The sequence below is a fragment of the Hirsutella rhossiliensis genome, assembly GCF_020360975.1.
Source record: "Hirsutella rhossiliensis strain HR02 chromosome Unknown scaffold00004, whole genome shotgun sequence".
Classification (NCBI taxonomy): domain Eukaryota; kingdom Fungi; phylum Ascomycota; class Sordariomycetes; order Hypocreales; family Ophiocordycipitaceae; genus Hirsutella; species Hirsutella rhossiliensis.
In genome coordinates this window covers 5,365,262-5,384,128 of record NW_025408670.1, presented here as the reverse complement: position 1 = coordinate 5,384,128, position 18,867 = coordinate 5,365,262, and the positions used below count along the sequence as shown (strand labels likewise).

At 56.3% G+C, this 18,867-nt stretch overlaps 7 protein-coding genes across 7 annotated transcripts; 3 read left to right on the top strand and 4 right to left on the bottom strand.

Moving 5' to 3' along the window:
* Positions 1 to 231: 231 nt before the first annotated feature.
* On the top strand, positions 232 to 2,097 carry HRG_04893 (LysM domain-containing protein; the record flags this gene model as incomplete). The annotated part of the gene is made up of 2 exons (XM_044863364.1): positions 232 to 1,606; positions 1,661 to 2,097. The coding sequence occupies 2 exons, from the start codon at positions 232 to 234 to the stop codon at positions 2,095 to 2,097; spliced, it is 1,812 nt and encodes a 603-aa protein (XP_044721978.1).
* Positions 2,098 to 2,824: 727 nt separating this feature from the next.
* On the bottom strand, positions 2,825 to 6,032 carry HRG_04892 (fungal specific transcription factor domain-containing protein; the record flags this gene model as incomplete). Its single annotated transcript, XM_044863363.1, has 6 exons — positions 2,825 to 2,885; positions 2,953 to 5,292; positions 5,370 to 5,503; positions 5,572 to 5,589; positions 5,765 to 5,789; positions 5,860 to 6,032. The coding sequence occupies 6 exons, from the start codon at positions 6,030 to 6,032 to the stop codon at positions 2,825 to 2,827; spliced, it is 2,751 nt and encodes a 916-aa protein (XP_044721977.1).
* Positions 6,033 to 6,562: 530 nt separating this feature from the next.
* On the bottom strand, positions 6,563 to 9,845 carry HRG_04891 (phosphatidylinositolglycan class N (PIG-N) domain-containing protein; the record flags this gene model as incomplete). Its single annotated transcript, XM_044863362.1, has 6 exons — positions 6,563 to 7,326; positions 7,411 to 7,519; positions 7,582 to 7,726; positions 7,780 to 7,967; positions 8,016 to 9,571; positions 9,668 to 9,845. The coding sequence occupies 6 exons, from the start codon at positions 9,843 to 9,845 to the stop codon at positions 6,563 to 6,565; spliced, it is 2,940 nt and encodes a 979-aa protein (XP_044721976.1).
* A 449-nt stretch (positions 9,846 to 10,294) lies between these two features.
* Positions 10,295 to 11,137, bottom strand: HRG_04890 (chromosome segregation protein csm1/Pcs1 domain-containing protein; the record flags this gene model as incomplete). Its single annotated transcript, XM_044863361.1, has 3 exons — positions 10,295 to 10,509; positions 10,572 to 10,979; positions 11,047 to 11,137. The coding sequence occupies 3 exons, from the start codon at positions 11,135 to 11,137 to the stop codon at positions 10,295 to 10,297; spliced, it is 714 nt and encodes a 237-aa protein (XP_044721975.1).
* A 1,247-nt stretch (positions 11,138 to 12,384) lies between these two features.
* Positions 12,385 to 13,875, top strand: HRG_04889 (ATPase family associated with various cellular activities (AAA) domain-containing protein; the record flags this gene model as incomplete). The annotated part of the gene is made up of 4 exons (XM_044863360.1): positions 12,385 to 12,486; positions 12,547 to 12,829; positions 12,909 to 13,281; positions 13,350 to 13,875. 4 exons carry the CDS (start codon positions 12,385 to 12,387, stop codon positions 13,873 to 13,875), a joined length of 1,284 nt encoding a protein of 427 aa, XP_044721974.1.
* A 508-nt stretch (positions 13,876 to 14,383) lies between these two features.
* On the top strand, positions 14,384 to 15,837 carry HRG_04888 (cys/Met metabolism PLP-dependent enzyme domain-containing protein; the record flags this gene model as incomplete). The annotated part of the gene is made up of 2 exons (XM_044863359.1): positions 14,384 to 15,643; positions 15,739 to 15,837. The coding sequence occupies 2 exons, from the start codon at positions 14,384 to 14,386 to the stop codon at positions 15,835 to 15,837; spliced, it is 1,359 nt and encodes a 452-aa protein (XP_044721973.1).
* A 668-nt stretch (positions 15,838 to 16,505) lies between these two features.
* HRG_04887 (serine incorporator (Serinc) domain-containing protein) lies at positions 16,506 to 18,083 on the bottom strand (the record flags this gene model as incomplete). The annotated part of the gene is made up of 3 exons (XM_044863358.1): positions 16,506 to 17,808; positions 17,896 to 17,975; positions 18,033 to 18,083. The coding sequence occupies 3 exons, from the start codon at positions 18,081 to 18,083 to the stop codon at positions 16,506 to 16,508; spliced, it is 1,434 nt and encodes a 477-aa protein (XP_044721972.1).
* Between the last annotated feature and the right edge of the window lie 784 nt (positions 18,084 to 18,867).

The window sequence follows — 18,867 nt, the reverse complement described above, 5'->3', positions numbered from 1 at the left end:
AGTGCAGCTGGGGCATGTGTCCCTTACCGAACAGTGCATGCATCAGGAGGCCGTGGCCTATACGCCATTCCCAACCGTTCGATTTGCTCCCCCCTCGCCGCCTGTTGGCTCTCAATCCACCCACCGCCCAGCGCCGCCGTGTCCGCGCGTCCGCAGTAGCATTGCACGAATGCTCGTGCGGGGCCTATTCATCATTCGCGAGCTCCTCTCGCCGCCGAGTTCGCCGTTGTCATGACCGAGCCGCGCATACCGGCCAAGGCCTCGTCGCGCCTGTCCTCCTCGGCCCTGGCGGCCGCCGGCTCATCTCCAGGCGTCGTTTCGAGCTCCGTTCGCTCTCGATCCCGGCGCCTTGTCAGCAGCGGCCAAGGACAAGACGCCGACAATCTCGGCCATCTAGAGAACAGCGGTGGCGTCTCGGCCAATCGCTTTGTAAGCCCTCCGTCGGCTGGCCGTCCAGATGCGAGGCCCGGACGGGACGATGGCCCCGGCACCGTGGCACAGTTTCTCGGCGATTCATGGTCGCAAGGCTGGAGCTCGGTCCAGGAGCTTGCCGGCATGTTCTTGCCAGCCGGTGACGATAATAATGGAACGAGAGCGCTACAGTCTCCGTCCCGTTCCCGAGTCCCAGCCCGACCCCACGCCCGGGCACGCGAACACTGGAGCAGCAGCGCCGGCAAAACCTCCAATGCGTGGGGGCCGACTCCTCCTCTGCACAAATCAAGGCTGGATGAAGTGGCTGCCGGGTCTGTCGCTGAGAGAGAAGCAGCACTCAAGGCGGCACGGACAGCAAGCGTTTTGGAAAGCCACGATGGCGTCAATGGCGGCCTGGACGTCATGGGCAGGCATAAACGTCGAAATTCCGGCGAAGATGCCTCCGCTAATCCGCAGCCGGAAGATTGCCTCGTCTATATACACCATGTCCAGCCCGACGACACATATGCTGGACTCATACTCCGGTACAAGTGCAGGGAGGACGTTTTCAGAAAAGCCAACGGACTGTGGTCAAGAGACAGCATCCAGACACGCAAGTGGCTGGCAATACCGGTCGATGCTTGTGAAATCCGGGGCCGCCCCTGCGTTGAAGCGCCATCGTGGCAATGTTCCCCACAGACCGATCTCCTGGCGTCGACACCTGGGGTCCATAACGAGTCGCTGTCCGGCGATCGAACCGACCAGGACGACTACTTCAAGAGGTGTGATGACGCTGGGGCTACCGAAAGCAAGCAAGCGCAGAGTGAGGAAGAACCCTGGATTCATGTCAGCTGGGTCCAAATAGATTCGTTTCTTCAACCCGTGCAGATTGGTCGCGTTTCGAGACAGACCTTGGGTTATTTCCCACCGCGGCGGAAGAAGAGCATCAGGACCGTCTCGTCCCTCTCAACACCGCGGCAAAGCTCGGAAATCTACGTTGGGCCCCCCGGCTTCGCAGCGCATTGCTCGTCTCGGAGACAAAGCCCACTGGGCGGCCGCCCGCAGCCATCTGGAAGGCCCGTGTCGTTTCACAGCTGCAGGGAAAACGACGCGGATGACAGCAGGCCTGCCTGGATGCGTCGCCCGGGCGGTGTCGGCTCCATGGGAGGGAACATGCGAGCTCCAGGGCCAGATGGTGACTATTTAAATTCATGGACGAGGAAGCATCTGCCAGGTCTCAACATCGAAGGACTGCCCTCCATGTCCATTATGGGATCGGATATAGCCCGCTTTGGGTTCACGTCGGAGACGTCGGGAATCGTCGAAAGCCCGTTCGAGGACGGGCGAGACGCCACGTCAGCCTCCCGACATGGCAACGGCCTGGACAGAGCCGCCGCCGCAGTCGAGGGCTGGCTGCGAGGTGCCTTGGCCAAGCGACCGAGCACGCCAATGATTGGGGGCCGGGCTCGACCGACGGGGCTGTCAGCAGGGCACATTGACAGTGATCTGATTGAGTTGGCAGATACGGGAAGTGAGGACGGCAAACTCTCTACAAACGATGTGTCAACGGCGCCGCCAGATCCCTTTTCGGGAGCCAGCGGTCGAAGCGATGGTGAGGGATCAGTAAACAGGAGGCCGGTGGTGACTGGGCTCGGCAGTATGAGAGGTCGCCAGAAGGACGACTAAATGTGGCTCTGCGACGGCCAGAGGGTCTCCGGGACTTGCATGCTGCTCACCATGGGAAGACTCGCATCATCCCAAAAACACGATGGCTCGAGCGGGTGCTTCTTTCGCTTTTGGCTATTCGCCACACCGCCTTTCCCCCTCCCCATTTATAGAATCTACTGTTTCTCGCACGTCGGTCAGCGCTATTGGGGTTGCTTATTATGGTTCATTCGGGGCTTTGATAGAAGGAGACTATGGAGCAAGCTAGCGGTTGAATCAAATATTTGCTGTTTACACACCTTTCTTCTCTCCTTGTAAGGGCACCATTGAACGTTTATCTTTAAATGTCAAGGCAAATCAATTAGGCGGCCGGTTTGAGTTGACAACCCAAAAACATCAACTTGGGGGTATAATACGGCTCCATCAGCCGTGATGGAAATCTCCTTGTATATCCTAAACCCGTCATGGCACCTGGTGCCGCAAGCGAACCGACCGCATCACTAAATGGATGTGCACACAGAGCTCGTTGAATCTTCATGACCTGGGGCTCAAGACATCTGCAAACTAGGTTCAGCAGGGTTTGCCTGGCCCCCAACTTTCCCACGTAAACTCCCACCACTCAGCGCCACGTCGTTCAGACTCAATGGCGAGTCTGCAATGATCAAATTTCAAGACCTATTGTCGCCATGCTATAAATAACCGACGTTCCTACAATGCGAAGGGTTGCGAGAAGCTAGAACGGCTCGTCTCAGAGACACGCGTCGAGATTCAATGCACTAGCATCACCGTTGATGCCAAAGAATTGGAACCTGTCGAGCATTAGCGGCAATGAAAAAGGGATGGCAAAGCAAGTCGCCGGAACGGGCAAGTCCATACCAGTCTTCCACGTTAAGCGTCGTCGGGGCTGGCTGTCCCTGCGCTGAGCTGGTACTCCAGCTGTCCGGGCTCTGTCCATCGTGCATGCCGCCGTCTAAATTAGACTGCCACATGTTCGGCTGGCCCTGGAAACCGGGCACTGGCATCATACCGTTCCCCTGGCCTTGACCCCTAGCCTGGAACTGAGTGCCCGGCTGACCATGAGTGCCGGGTGCCATGCTGCTTGGCGTAAGTCGAGCCATTAGGTTCTGGTCCAGGTTCTGGTACGCCTGCGTTGGCGACAGACTGGGGAAAGCCGGCATACTTGAACTCTCTGGGAACAGCTGATCGGGTTGGAAGTTCTCCCATAGTGACTGTGAGATGTTGGGAGAATTCCTCGTCACCAGGTAAAGATCCGGCGGCGTTGCGGGAACCGAGAAAGACGGGTTGAATGGCGACGCAGGCCGGGTCTGTGGCCGCGAACTGGTGCCGCCCATGAAGGTGTCAGCTCCACCGGCTGGGCGAGAACCGGGCGATGGCACGTTGGGCGGCTGCATTGAGCTTGCACTCTCATTCTTGCAAGCACTAGGTGTTTGAGGCCTCGACCGTTCGTATGATTCCTGGGGCGTGGGTGCGTTGGCGGTGAAATCAATGGCCATGTCGTCGTATTTTCGCTTCGTAGCATCATGCGTCTTGCCCTGCTGCTCCAGCTGCGTCAGGCTCTGTTGCATTCTCCGATGTCGCTTGACTCCGGCCTTTTGTAGCCTTTCTTCCAACATCTTATTGCCAATGATGGACTCGAAGAGCGTGTAGACCATCTTACCCACCAGCCACACCCGGGACACCTCCTTCATGGCCTGCATGCAGCTTCGCAATCTGTCCTGGGTCACCTGTTGGATTGACGGAACCGGTGATCTCATCTGGTAGACGTGCATGATGAGGGCCGAGAATAGGCTGTAGACGATGAAAGCCGGACAGTAGCGCAGCTCATCATGAGCAGCCAGATTCTCGACAATCGAAGTAATCATGGCGGCCGCCTGGAAGGCAATGTTCCGTGACGGGTATGTGGAATCGGATGGGAAGCGGCTTGAGCCACTTGGGGGCATGTGAGCGCGGTGCAAAAGGCAGAGAGTTGTGTAATAGTTGGAGTGCAACAGGGCGGACCAGAAATGGTGGCGAGGCATCTCCCAGTATACACTCTTGGGGCAGTTTTGCAGCCAGTCGGCCAGAGCCATGTCACTGTGCGTCAAGTCGATGGCATTCCGCTGCCGGCCCTTGGAGGCCACCGAATATTGCTGCGACAGCACAAGGCCCATTATCTCACACAGCTTGACGTACTGGAGAAAGAACTGCACGTGAACCGAATCCGGCGGGAACTCACTGGTCCGGTCCGGCTCGTCCTCGATGAAGTCGTCTTCGGTCAGCATCTCGACATCCGCGTCGTCGAGGTTGATGTGGACCGGACGGCCCAAAGCCACAGCTACCGATCGGTCACGAGTGAAGAGGGTCCACCAGATTCGTTTCCAGAGCCGCTTGTCCGACTTGCTGAGCTGTGACTGCTCCACGCTGCGGTGCATCCCGGACCCCTGTGCAACAATGGTGGCAACGCGACTCCAGTAGAATACATTCTTGGTGACATCCTCTGGACCCTCCCAGTACCAGCCAAGCAACAGCAGGGATTGCACAATTGTGACGCGGTCGTCTTCGTAGTTGGCATCGTAGAGGGCCTTGGCCCGCTTGTAAAAGGTCAGTGCGGCCGGGGTTGTCGAGCCGTTTGCGTCCATGAGTTGGGCGTTGGTGCAGACACGAGAGCCGGCCAAGAGCACAGCCTGGAGAAGCAGAAGAGACGGGGGGTTTTTGGGGTCGCGATAATGCCTCATAAAGCGTGCCCGGTTAATGACTGGCACGATGGGGTGGACCCATTTGAAATAGGCGTCGATGAGCTCGTCGCATAAGGAGCGAGGAGGCAGGAGAAAGGCCCCCCTCTGATGCAGGATGTCGATCTCGACATTGTCCAGCTCGGTAAGCCTGGCGCGAGAGCCGCGGACGTTCTCGGGAAGTGGGTAGTGCACAACGTCGGAGGAGCCCTGGCGGTCGTGGACGAGCAGGGTCAAGTTGGAAGATTCGCCAAGAAAAGCGACTCGGCCAGCTTCGGTGATGGGCGCGCGCGTGAACTGCGGCTTCATTACTAAGTTGAGATATGTGCCGCTGTCGATTTCGTCCTGCCTGGCTTGTGCCTCTGTCCTGGATGAGGAAGGGGTTCCGTCCGAAGTGTGCGACACGGTCGGTGCGCGTGGATATGCTGTAGCAACGCCTGCTGGCGTCGTTCGCCGTTGTCGTTCATCGGGGCCGTCGTGGTCGCTGCGTGACGAGGCATTAGTAGGACGACTTGGCGCAAGACGCTGGACAGACACGGGGAAGGGGCGTGTGTCTACTACCTGTCCGAGTCCTTTCCATTCTGGCTCCCGGTATTCTGAGTCTTCTTGCGCTTGGGGGTCGGGATGCGACACTCAATCTGAAAAGCCACGCAGTTGGTGCAGGGAACCCCGAGGCTGGCAGCATCGCATCGAACCTGCGATGAGATCAGCATGACTGGGGAGACGACGTCGGGACGCCTTGGACGGTCGTGATTCGAAGTACCTTTCGCGCGTGACAGGTCTGGGAAGCCGAGAACCGGTCATGGTCAGCATTGGCTGGGCGGGCGGGCGTGCAAACGGAGCAGAAGAGTCACCGACACGGCGGTTGAATGCCCCGGCTTGCAGTTGGTTGCACAGGCGAAGTAAAGAGACAAGGAGAAGGATGGCAAGGCGGCGAGCCTTGGGGTCAAACATACCTCACACGCTCGTGATGCTCGCTGCCTACAAGCCCCGTCAGCGTGAGCGACCAAAAACAGGAGTGCGTCAAGCGTGCGTCGTCGTCGCGTAATACCTTCGAAAGCTCGTCTGGCCGGCCGCCATGGCGGCAGCGTTGGCGGCGCTCGGGGGCGACGCGTTGGCTCGCGAGTCACATTGCGACTGAGATTGGGGAGGAGACTGATTCGGAGCGTGGGAAATCGACTGCGGCGGGGCGGCGTCACCCGCGATAGACATGTCAACGTCCATGGTTTGCCTGTTCGGCGGTGTCGGCGGGCCCGCGAGGAGCCTCGTGGAACGGAGCGCGGGAGCGATTGATGGGCAGCAACAAGGACTGCCAGTGGGTGGATGGGGGCGACGTTCTGTTGATGGAAGTGAGGAGGCGGCGACAACGGCAGCGGCGGAGGCCGGGGCCGAGGCCGAAGATTAGGTGATGCAAGAGCTAGGTAGGTGCCTGGTGGCAATCTCGCAATGTCGGGTTTAATACCCACTTTTATCCGTACTAGGAACCTCTAGGGGTCGTCGGGTGGCGGCTGTGGGCTTGAACGTATAGTATAGTATAGCCTTGCTATGTAACTTATACCCTAACCTCCAAGCACTTTATGCTGCTACCATCTTGGACGTTTCAAATGTCCAATCTTCTAACTTGGTTGGTTCAAAGATGCCCTATGTTTTGTCCTTCTGCTACAAATAGGATAAAGATTTAAACCAAAAAGTACGAGAGATTCAATGTTCTTCAACTTTTCCTCTACTAATGGATTTGGAGACTCGTCAGAGCGTTAGCTACTCGCTACACTAGCATGCCCCCTGAACGCCTCTCTTGCTATCGGTTCCTCCTCCACCTCAACCCCGGCTATGAACAGGGCACCAAACCCTTCCAGACCGGCAACAAAGACGCATAAGAGGCTGGCAATTGCAAAATGGCTGATGGTCGAGCCAATCTCCAGCCATGATCCCTCGTCCTTGACCACCCAGAAGAAGTAGAGCGTTAGAATGTCGCTCGCGGCCATGACCACCATGAAGAGGGCCGAAGGGGCCACGCCTAGTTTCTTGTTCAAGACGCCCAGGTTCGCGGATATCAACGCGAACGGTATCATCAGCTTGAGGATCAAGAGGGCACCCTGTGAGAAGGGATCAAATATCGGTATCAGACGACACACGCTGTCGAGGCTGAAGGACGAAACTGAGGCGACGTTGCCCGTGCTGAAAAAGGCGGATTGCAAAAGTACCATGAAGAAGAGGGCAACTCGTGCATCAGATAGGCGCAGGGACCGGAAAGTTGTCCGACCTCGCTCGGGAGTTGGCGGCTCGGGTGCGCTCGCGTTCACCCTCAAACAACGCTTCCTGGTGTATATCTCCACGGCGTACTCGAGGCGGACCCAGACAAGCAACGTTAGGCAAAACGCAACGTAAAACAGGCCCTCGTATGAGATTGTCAGAATGACAAATGTGGGAGCACAAGTCAGAAAGATGACGACCAATCGATGCATATAGTGCGCGTTGGGTTGCAGCCGATACGTCAGTGGCATGAGCAACGACGCGACTGTGGCTCCGTCAACTTCCGAAAAATCATAACATTCAAGACCTTGGGCGATGTGGCCGGCACCGAAGCAACAGGGGTACATACCAAGAACAATCCAGCCTAGAACCTGGTTGCCGGGGGGGAGTCCTTGCTTGGATTGGAGGCTCAATGCGCTGGAGCGTGTGACCACCATGGCCAACAGCACAAGACCAACCTACATGCGGCCAGCTAGTCAGTGCGCGGCCACTTGTCGGCGGCAAACAAAAAGGGCCATACCTGGATACCAGTAAGAGAGCGCCTGGTCGTTGAATTTCCCCGAGAGGCATCTTTCTTTCCGGCCCACGAGAAATCTGAGAGCACAAAGTCTTCAAAAATCAAGTACAGGAGTCCAACCACAGACATGACTGTGCCACCAGTGAGGCTGCGGAGCAATCAGTCACCAGCCCGCGCAAGGAACGTGGATCATTCACCAACATCAGGGGCAGATTCTCAGCCTTCATGGCTGGAAGGAGTGTGAAAACGCTCATGATCAGGCACAGAGCGACCCAAACACCGCTCAGGCAGGAGTGAGACTGAAGAAATGACAAGCCATACGTCGCTGGCCAGGCAGCTGACAAGACAAAGATGCCAGTCAGAATCTCCCGATGGATGTAGCTTAGGGCCTGCGTTTATTAGATACCGAAGCCTTTGAGCCGGCTGGAGGGACTGACCAGAGACTGAATGATGCCAATAAAGAAAGCGCCATGCAGAATGACTGTCACGACAGATCCTGCCGAGGTGACATGCCCGAATAAAACCCCACGGGTTTGCATCAGGCTGCGGCGATGGGCGTAAACCTGTTCCCAGAAAACGACTGGGAAAAATGCATACGCATAGTAAGTCATGGGAGATTTTGAAATGAAGAACGTGGCGTAGAGAGCAACGAGAAACGACGAAAAGGCAGTCATGCTCACGACGTTCCGCTCCGGGGCTATCTTCTCCGGCAGCACGAACATGTCGATGACCGTGGTGATGGCATACGCCATCCAGCCCAGGTAGCCGGCGGTGATGAGCGCTCGAAGGAAAAGCCAATCGTACGTCTGAAGATAGCGAAGGCCTTCGAGAGTCAATCCAATCAAGGCATCGGACTCCTCAATGGCCTCTTCGTGCTTTCCAGCCACCACCAGCTGCCGGATGGCGGCGATGTGCTGATCGGGCGTGCGCCCGTCGTCGCTCAGGGGCTTGTAAGGCTTGAACCGGAGTTCATTGTTTCTCTTCTTAACCTCCTTGACTCGATACATTTCAAGGATGCTCCGCGCATTGGCAAACAACGCCTCAGCTTTTTCACGGCTGTCAGAGGATAAGTAAGAAAGCGGCAGTTTTCCCACTGAATTGGCTGGATATTCGGTGCCAATCAGATACGACATCAGAGCAGCGATGTCGGCCTGGTAAACGTCGTGTCTCCGCACATGGTCCAGGTTCCAGTCCGACGAATAACCATTATGACCAGGAGCAACAGCGTCGGGATACAGGTCTGGAAGGGCGACGCCGGAGCCCCAGGCGATGAGGGGCGTACGAGTGTTGTCCGGGTGGCCGTCCCCGTGGCTGCCCCAGTCACTCATGCCGTGGTCCGCCGTGAAGACGAAGGCGGTCCTGTCATCGGCAAAGAAGTTCTGTATGAGCTCCGTCACCTCCTTGACCCCCTGGTCCACAACTTGAATGTTATGGAGGTACTCCCGCGAATAGGGCCGGTAAGAGTGGCCGGTCGTGTCGAGTCCGAGGAGGTGAAGGAAGAAGACATTCTTGTCCTGTCGGAGTGCCTTGTTAAGTGTTTGGTTGGAGGCAGCTTCGGCTAAAAATGCCTTGACGCGATCGAACACCCAGTAATCGAGCCGCGTGGCGTCCTTGGAGAAGTCCTCAAACTCGGGCTCGTACATGTACGCGTCGACACGTCCCGGTACTGCGCCGCGTTCAAACATGGGCAGGATGTCTGGACTCCCCCAGCTCCAGGTATGCCGACTGCGGTTGAAGACGCTGTCAAAGTTGACTGGATTGAGCTTCCAGCCCGTGGCCACGGCAGAGACGTCTTCGTAAAGGCCGGCGATCAAGGCGACATGGCCGGGGCGAGACTCGGTGGGAACACGTGTGTGGGAAACGCCAAAGGTCCCCTGGTCAAGTACGCACGAGCGCAGAAAGGGCGCCAGAGGCCTGGGTAGCAAATCGCCATCCGACTTGGGGTAAGGTTCTGGAAACGATTGAAACGCCTTGTCCGCACGGAGTCCGTCGCCTGCAGGCTCCATGGATCAGTGGGAAGACGGCATTGGGAGAAGGGGGAGGAGAAGGCCCATGGAGGCTAATGTATGGCGGCCCGGCGCAGACATACCCACAATCAATACCAATCTGTCGGCCGGCGGCTTCACGGAGACTGGACGTTCGACGCCAACGAGTCGCATTCCGGAAACGATGGGGCTGACAAAGTAAATGTCAAAGATGGAGAGCAAGTAGACGAGATGAAAGACAATGGCCGTGGCCAGAAAGGCGAAGCGAGTGACTGCCGCCATGGCGAGCAGGGCGAAAGTGTCGACACGGAGCGAGCGTCGTGGTGTTCCTGTTGGCGCAAGGTCGTCGCGAACTCACGGGGGAAGATAAAGCTCGACGCGTACGCGCTACGTAATCGATAATAGTACCAAGTACTGGTACGCAGAGCTGCGTGAGTGTGGTTAGTCACGGCCCAAATATACTTAATATATAGGACATTTAGGTAAGCTTTAAAGTAGATGTTTAACGGCTTCTAGAGCATGTACTGAAACTGATATTTTATAGTATATAGATGGGCTTTGAGAACTTAAGGATTTCTTTTTAAATCATCCGAAAGGCACTGTTGGCGCTCAGAAGCATAGCAAAAAAGGGGGTATATCAACTAATCATATATCCGGACAATTTAAGACGCCGTCCCGCCTGGGTATCTCTCCCTCCAAGCTCATCCGTCAGAACCGACACCCTGATGGCACTAGTCCGTGCGCTCTGATAAGGACTTGATGACCCTGCTGTAAAATTTGGACGCATGAGACCGTGGAAATGTAATCTCCTCCACCAGGTAATCTGGCAGCAGCTCCATAAGGTCAGAATCCCGATCCACATCCAACTGCGGCCTGTATGTCAGTTGGACGTCCTCGTAGTTATCCGTCCGGCTGCCACGCTCCAAGGCCAGCTTGAAATGCAGAGCTGTCGAGCACCATGAGTCAGCATCACCAAACGCTGCCAGACGCAGGAGAGAGTCCACTTACTTCCGTTTCGGCCAGTCTGGATGCAGTCAAACAAGTCTTCCTCATTTCCACGCCTCAGCCCTCTCACGATGAGACCCGTCAGGTCGCCATAAAGGTCCTCCTTTGCTTGTGCTACCTGGACCATCTCTGGCCCGCCAGTTTTGCAACCTACTGTGCCGGGCTTCCGTGTGCTGTTTGTAACGGCGGCGCCCGCCTCGACGTTTCTGCTGGCGGCGAGTTTTGCAGACAGCGTCGTGATTTCGCCTCGCGCCTCGGAGAGCGCCGTCATCAATCCATCAATCTCTGCTTGGAGGCTGTTGCTGTTGGCTTCGCTGTGCTCAAGTCGGTGCCGCAAGTCTCGGCCTTGTTCGACCAGTGCCGACTGCGCTGCGATATCTTCCTTGAGCTGCGAAATGAGCATGTTCGATGCTGCTCACATTATCATGTCAGCGACGGCTGCAAGAATATATCACTTTGACTAAGAACCATCGCTTACCCGCAACATTTTCTTCGGCTTGCTTCCTCAAGCGGTCGAAGTTGCGCTCCGCTGCCTTCACGCCCACTTCCCGGAGATCGCGATGTCGCATTTCCAGATTTTCGTACCTTTTAGTGAGATCTCCCAAGCGTCTCCGGACCGAGATATTATCCAGGCCATTTCCGGGGGACGCATCTTCCGAGTTTGCTCCGAAATCCGCTGTTAAGAGCTCGTCAAATACTGCAGGTCCATCTCCGCTTTCATCGAGTCGTAAGGTATCTATTTCTTGGGTCTCCGGAATCTCCACGATTGTCGGATAGCCATCTAGCTTTAAAGCGGGCTCAGGGACGACTGATCCGCCAGCTTTCAACTTGTTGGGGTTCCCTGATGGCCTCGACCGCACATGGCTGGTCTTTGCCGAGTGAACGTCGGCCCTGCTGTCGCCTGCTCGTGTGCCCGTGGTGTCATAATAGAGTGACTTTTCCCCGGAATCCAGAGGAGCAGCGCCCTGACCTTGTTCAGCCAAGATTTGCCTTGCTGACGTTGAAACAACCGACTCGGCCTTCTTTCTGGATACACTGGTCGTTTTTGATGTGGGCTTTGTGACTCTGTTGCTGGCGCCGTGCGGTCGTCCTCTTGCCCTCTTTCTTGTCGTCAAAGGCTTAGGTTCCACCGAACCACAGTTCAAGTCATCAAGATCTGCCTCCGGGCCGAGCAAGCTGCTGGCTGCTTTGACTTGTGGCACCATAGCGAGCCACGAGAAAGAAGACGGGCGGTGTATCTGAAAACTCAAGAGTCGCCAAGCAAGGGAGAGAGGTCCAAGCAGTCATGGACTGAGCGATACCAAGCTGTGCGGGTGAAGGCCGAGAGAGCGGGCGGAATACTGTACTCAGATCTAGCAAGGCAATCCGGGTAGGGGAGAGAGGGCGGGGGGATACACATATTTCCGTTTCGGTTAAATGTAAACAACCTGGAAGCTATCGGCGCTTAGACACAAGTACCGAGGCACATGCATCCCGAAATCTTTAGTAAGCCGCTTGGAAAAATATTACAAGTACGTACCTAGGTACTCTGTACAGAAGCTTGGTACTGCGTAATTACACGTCACTGTGTGCAAGGCTCGTCAGCGACTTTGCTTGCAAGGTGATATTTGAACATATCTGTACAACATCAATCTTCCACCACGGCATCGACACAACGTCGTTGCTTTTCTTCAATCGCGTCTTTTGTTGCGACAGCAACAGCTAGCGACTTTCCTCTGGATCAAGACCTCGAGCCCTCGAACCTTTCGAACTCGAAGCTACCTGGCGATCTCAGATTCGGCCATAGGCGGGAAGATTCTGGGCAATCTGCCACTTCATGCCCGAGCAGTCAGCCGCCTGGCTGCGCTGGGCCCTCGGGATGGGCGAGAGACGAAAGCTCGGCGATGTCGCAATGGACCTCCTGCTTTTTGCCGGCATGGTATGAGGCTTCGATACACCTGTCGCTCATCAATACGCTTCGCCTGCGCTGACGCCACAGGCTACTCAGATGACAGCTGGCCTCTACGTTGCACGAAACTTCTTAAACCCCATTCTCAGCAATCTCGCCGATCCAGATAAAGAAAAGCACGAGCAGGCTCGACGCCAAGCAAAGGCTCACTTGGAGCGACTGAATCGCCATAGGAGGATCGCCGATGATGAGGCGGGCGAGAACGGCGCATCCAGGGATGGCCCATCCGTCGATGACCTGGTTCTGAACGAGTACGAAAACTTGATCGCACTGGAGATGATTGCACCAGAAGATATACACGTGGGGTTCGACGGTGAGTCTTATCTCCCCGTGTTTTGATCCGGCAAGACTGTCGTCCTTTTCTGAATACGTTGCGCTGATCACTTGGCTAGACATTGGCGGGTTGGACATGATAATCGAAGAACTGAAGGAATCTGTCATCTACCCTCTTACAATGCCTCATCTCTACTCGCATGCTGCACCGCTACTCTCGGCTCCATCAGGTGTGCTGCTTTTCGGACCACCGGGATGTGGCAAGACGATGCTGGCAAAGGCCGTGGCTCATGAGAGCGGCGCATCGTTCATCAACCTTCATATTTCAACCATGACTGAGAAGTGGTACGGCGATTCCAATAAGATTGTACGAGCTGTGTTCTCGCTCGCTCGAAAGATGCAACCTGCCATCATCTTCATTGACGAGATCGACGCAGTTTTGGGGACACGAAGAAGCGGCGAGCATGAGGCCAGCGGGATGGTCAAGGCCGAGTAAGGCGCCGTGAACAAGTAGCCGAAGCCGACGGCACCTTGACTGAGCGAAGCTAACAGAGGAACAGATTTATGACATTATGGGATGGACTAACGTCTGCAAACTCGTCGGGCATGCCAGCACGGATTGTCGTTCTGGGAGCGACCAATCGCATCCACGACATAGATGAGGCGATTCTGCGGCGCATGCCCAAGAAGTTCCCTGTTCCGTTACCTGGCCTGCAGCAACGGCGGAGAATTCTGCAACTTGTCCTCCAGGACACGAAGACGGATCCGCGTCACTTCGACCTTGATTACGTGTCGAACATCACTGCGGGCATGTCCGGTAGTGACATCAAGGAAGCCTGTCGTGAGGCTGCCATGGCCCCAGTGCGAGAATACATGCGGGAACACAAAGGAGAGAGGAGGCACATGACAGCTGTAGATCCCGGCCAGTTTCGCGGCATCAGAACGGAAGACTTCTTTGGGCGACGAGGCGGACAAGCCCCCGATGCTGGCCCCGCAAAAAGCAATGGCGACTCACAGTTTGGCGGTAAAACTTATGAGCATGAGAATGAAGACGCAGACAACCCCGTCGCTAGGGACCGCCTGTAGAGAGGCTGCGCGTAGTGCGCCGTTGGTACCATGCAAATAACAATTTGTATACTTCATTTGGGGCCTTGCCACCTCATATGATATATTAGGTGCTTTAAGAGCAAAGCGTTATATATCGTCCATTCGTTGCCCAAGCCAAGCATCATACGCCTTTAAATCGGTGTTAAAGCCTGATTTCCTGATGCAGTAGAATATATTTCATGTCTGTTTCTCGAAGATATTTTATGGAAGCAAATCAGCCTTCTTGTTTTATGAATGAGGTAAAAAGATTGACCACCCTTTGCTTGCTAACCTACCTACCTGCCCTCTTCAATGCGCTTTAACGTAGGCCCGTAGTTTAGTCACGTTGCTTGTGTCACCACCTTGCGATGAGGAACGGACCACCCAAGGTCCTCAAGCCCCTCCCAACACCTTACCTGCTTTGCAAAGATTGCTCAACCTCTCTCGCCAATCTCTCACCCACGGCGACTCGCACCCCCGGAGTTGCTTTGTTACAGTATCAAGTACCATGACAGCACAGTCTTCCTCCAATGGCGCCGCCTCGGCAAGCAGCACTGGCGCCAATCCGCTGAAGCGAGTCGACCTCGATGGCCACCAATTTCCCCCGTCCCCGGCGCCCTCGAGTCCGCGCAACGGCCGCCGGCGATATGCCCTCGCGACCGAGCTAGTATACACCGAGGCCAAGGACCAGTACGGCGCCTCGAGCATTCCAATCTACCAGTCGGCCACGTTCAAGCAAACTTCGGCCAGCGGCGGCCAGCAGGAATACGACTACACGCGGTCTGGAAACCCAACACGGACCCACTTGGAGAGGCATCTTGCCAAGGTCATGAACGCCAACCGCGCGCTGGCCGTCAGCTCCGGCATGGGCGCCCTCGACGTCATCACCCGCCTGCTTCGGCCGGGCGACCAAGTCATTACTGGCGACGATCTCTACGGCGGCACCCATCGCCTCCTGACCTATATGGCCACCAACCAGGGCATTGCGGTCCATCATGTTGATACTACCAGCACAAGCGCCGTCAGCCAATGCCTCTCGAGCAAGACCGCCATGGTACTCCTCGAGACACCTACCAATCCTCTCATCAAGATTGTAGACCTCTTGTCCATTGCCCGCATGGCCCACGAGTCCAACCCCAAGGCTCTGATCGTCGTCGACAACACCATGCTCTCGCCCATGCTCTGCAACCCACTCGACCTAGGAGCCGATATTGTCTACGAGTCGGGGACCAAGTATCTCTCTGGTCACCACGACATCATGGCCGGCGTCATTGCATGCAACGACGCTTCCATCGGAGACAAGCTCTTTTTTACCATCAACTCCACCGGCTGCGGTCTCTCGCCCAACGACTCCTTTCTTCTCATGAGGGGTGTAAAGACTCTTGGCATTCGAATGGAGAAGCAGCAGACCAATGCCCAGGCCATTGCCGACTTTCTCGAGTCTCGCGGGTTTCGGGTGCGGTACCCTGGCCTCAAATCCCACCCACAGTACGACTTACATTGGTCCATGGCCCGGGGAGCCGGTGCTGTCCTATCGTTTGAGACTGGTGATCCAACAGTCTCGGGGCGCATTGTTGAAGCGGCCCGTCTGTGGTCCATCAGCGTTAGCTTCGGTTGCGTCAACAGCCTCATTAGCATGCCGTGCCAGATGAGCCATGCAAGTATAGACGCTAAAACGAGGAGAGAGCGGCAGATGCCCGAGGACATCATCCGGTTGTGCGTCGGCATCGAAGACGTGAACGACCTCATTGAGGACCTCTCCCGCGCGGTGGGTAACAGACCTGCCTTTGTCGCCGATCCCGTACCCCGTTCCCTCCACGTGACTGCATACGGTTACGGCTCCCATGGCTAATTTTATGTCAGCTTGTTCAAGCCGGTGCCGTGACCGTGACGCTCGATGGCCTACACGCCAAGGGTGCCGCCAAGGAGTTGGGAGAAACACCACTTGATGTCCAGCACTGATTGCAGACGACCGTGGTGCGTCGCAGCAATGCATCACAATGTCTCCACGCCAGATGCCCTGGCGCAACACCGATGTTAAGGACACCACGACCCGTGCCGGGGAATTGTGCTCCTTTCCACGTTGTGTCAAGTGTCGAGGTGCTCTAATCGAGACTCGGATGCTCTGGAGTCGAGGCGGAGATTAGGACATCGACTCTTGAGAACGGACAGTCTATGAAGCAGGGAATGATGGCAAAGGTAGACTTGTCTCCGTGGGTAAGAAAAGGACCATGAAGCTGGAGCCCAAGGCCTATCGTAACTTCAACCTTTGAGGTTGCCCGAGACTAGTGCGGCTACGATGCCTTGAAAGATGGCCCTAGGCTCAACCAAATGCAGTCAGCGGTCTGAAAACGAGTGAGACATCGCGGCTCTTCGGGACTAGTTGCAGTGTCCAGGGCCTCTTCAAACAGACTTAAGGCAGCGGGAGCCCGGCGTCCTCTTACTTGTTGGGGCGTTGCAGGGAGTTCAAGGAACGCTGCGTGACTTGACTCTTTCGGAGATAAGGTTATAGACGTTTGACACGCCAAATTAGCAAGCAGACCTTGGAGGCACTTTACGGCGAGGGAAACAAATCAAGCGAAAATGCGCGATTCAAGCAAAGGTTGCTAGCTTTAATGTACGGTGAGTAGCTATGACAGGTCGAAACGATCTGGTAGCAAGACAGGCGCTGTCAGAGTCCAGATGTACAGGCCATGGCACATCCAAGCGCTCACAACCTTGACCCAGGTCGCGGCGTAGGTTCGGCCAACTGTGGCAAAGTCCTTATCCTTGATGGATTCCTCGAAGTTGAGCGTGAGCAGAGTAGACACCCAGGCAGTGGCAAGGAAAAATATGACGTGGAACATGGTGTAGTTGTACTGAGTGCGAAACTGCTCGTCGTCGTGTGAGCTGTCGCCGCCAGCATCGCTCTCAGCGTCCGACAACAGGGCATCGGCGGGTAGACTGCCTTCCTCGACGGCCCGACGCAGAGCCTCGGCTCGCATCTCGCGGCGAGCGCTGGGCTGTTGCGTGACGAGGCCATGCTCGTCGTCGTCGTCGGGAAGTCGGATAGAGTTGGAAGACCCGAGACCCAGGCTTTGCGAGGCGGCGCGCGTTGTGGTGTAGGCGACTGTCAGCATCGTCACGATTGCGCCGAGGATGACAGAGGTTGTCCTCGTTCCCTGGGCACGTATCAAGGGGTTGCATTGCTTGTCATCAGGCTCCATCGATACCGCCGACATGGTAAGGTAAGTGCAGTAGACAGCAACCATTGCCGCTTGGGCGAGACCAGCCCGGGGATTGTATTCCTGGACCGTCGGGTTGACCGAGATGACGGAGATGGCCAGCCAAAGCAGCATGTTGATGGTGATGACGGCCTGGTTCATGGAGCAGCTGCCCCTGGCAAAGAAGACGTACTGGACAACCGTCATGGCGATCGAGGCCAGGTACATGCTCAGGGTGGAGCCGATGAGAATGAAGCGCCAGACCCTGGAGTCTCTGTCTTCAATCTGCGTCAGACAGTATTCGGCCCAGGTGTGTGCAAGGTCGACGAGGAGGATGAGGCCCAGTATGAGGAAGAGCATGGCGCAAAGGAAAGACACGTAATTGCCGTAGAACATGAAAAACCTGTCGGGGATAAGAAAGGCCGCGACGATGAGGGCCAGCCATGCGATGATCTTTGGGCCCCAATAGCCATTCTGAATGGCGGCGCGCGGGCTCTTGGAGGAGCCAACGCCGAAAAGCAAGGCGCCGAGGAGCAGATGCAAGAGACCGAGGGCAAAGTTGATCCTGTGTACGGCCAGCCAGCCGTAGCATTGGCCTGTTGGGCAGTTTATCTTGACGTAATCAAAGGTGAGGTGTTGGAGCTTCTCGATGGCCCACGGGGTGAGCATTATCCAGGCGAGGATGGAGTTGACGAGGAGGAGGAGGGCGTAGGCGATGCGGGTGGCGACGCTGCACCTACAGTTAGCAAAAAGCGGCCCGAGGCTCGGAAATACATGGCCCTTGATGCTCAAGAACTTCCAGGGCCGTCTGTCGTACCTGTTGCCGCACTTGCCACACGCGCTGCAGACCATGGAGCATGTTGCCGCTCCACAGCAGCTGGCGGCGAAAGACATGGCCTGCGAAGTAGGATGAGAAAAGGGTTCAGTACGACAAGGCATACATGATCAGCTCACCGTGCCCATGGTCGGCACCGCGAGCAGCGGCAGAGACAGGAGAGCGCCCATTGTGACCCAGGCCAGCCAAGGCGGGCGAATCGTGCACTTGGGCGCTTGGGTCAAGTGAACGCCCAGTCGCGCTGGGATTGTTCGCAGATTGTAGCAGGGAGTATCGGCGGCGAAGCCGTCGAGGATGAAGCGTTACACGGCCCCGGCCGGGCGACGCTGGCTGCGTAGGTTGTAGGTTGGACGAATCGTGGTAGTTTGTAGGTGGTTGGGCGTTGGTGGGCTGACGATGTCACGATGGAGAGTAGGAGGCCTTTGTATTACATAAGCGGGACAGGGTTCCTTGACGCCAGCAATGAGAGCGGTGTAAGTTAACGTAATCCACCCCCTTCCCGGTCAGACCCCCTACTCGGTCAAAAATTCCCCACCGACTAGACCCGCACCTTACGCGAGACAAACGGAGCACAATACCACGACATATTTACTCCAAGAGACAAGTAACTCGATTAGGACTATCTATTACACGTACGGGCAGTGTGTTCAAAAGACCTGCACTTACTACACCGTGGTGGTGCACGCTGTCTTGGGACACTCAGCTCTTCTATAAGTCGTTGGTCCCGCTCCCCTTCTTCCCGCCGTCGCTTGGCCCGCTCATCTTCCTTTGCTCTCTGTTTCTTGACCCGCTCCTCTTCCTTTCTCGCCGTAGCTTGAACCATTCCTCGTTCTCTTGTCGCCGTCGCTCGGCCCGCTCTTCTCCTTCTTGTCGTCGCTTGGCCCGCTCCTCGTCCTTCTCTCGCCGGCGCTTAGTCCTCTCCTCTTCTTCCACTCTCCGTCGCTTAACCCGCTC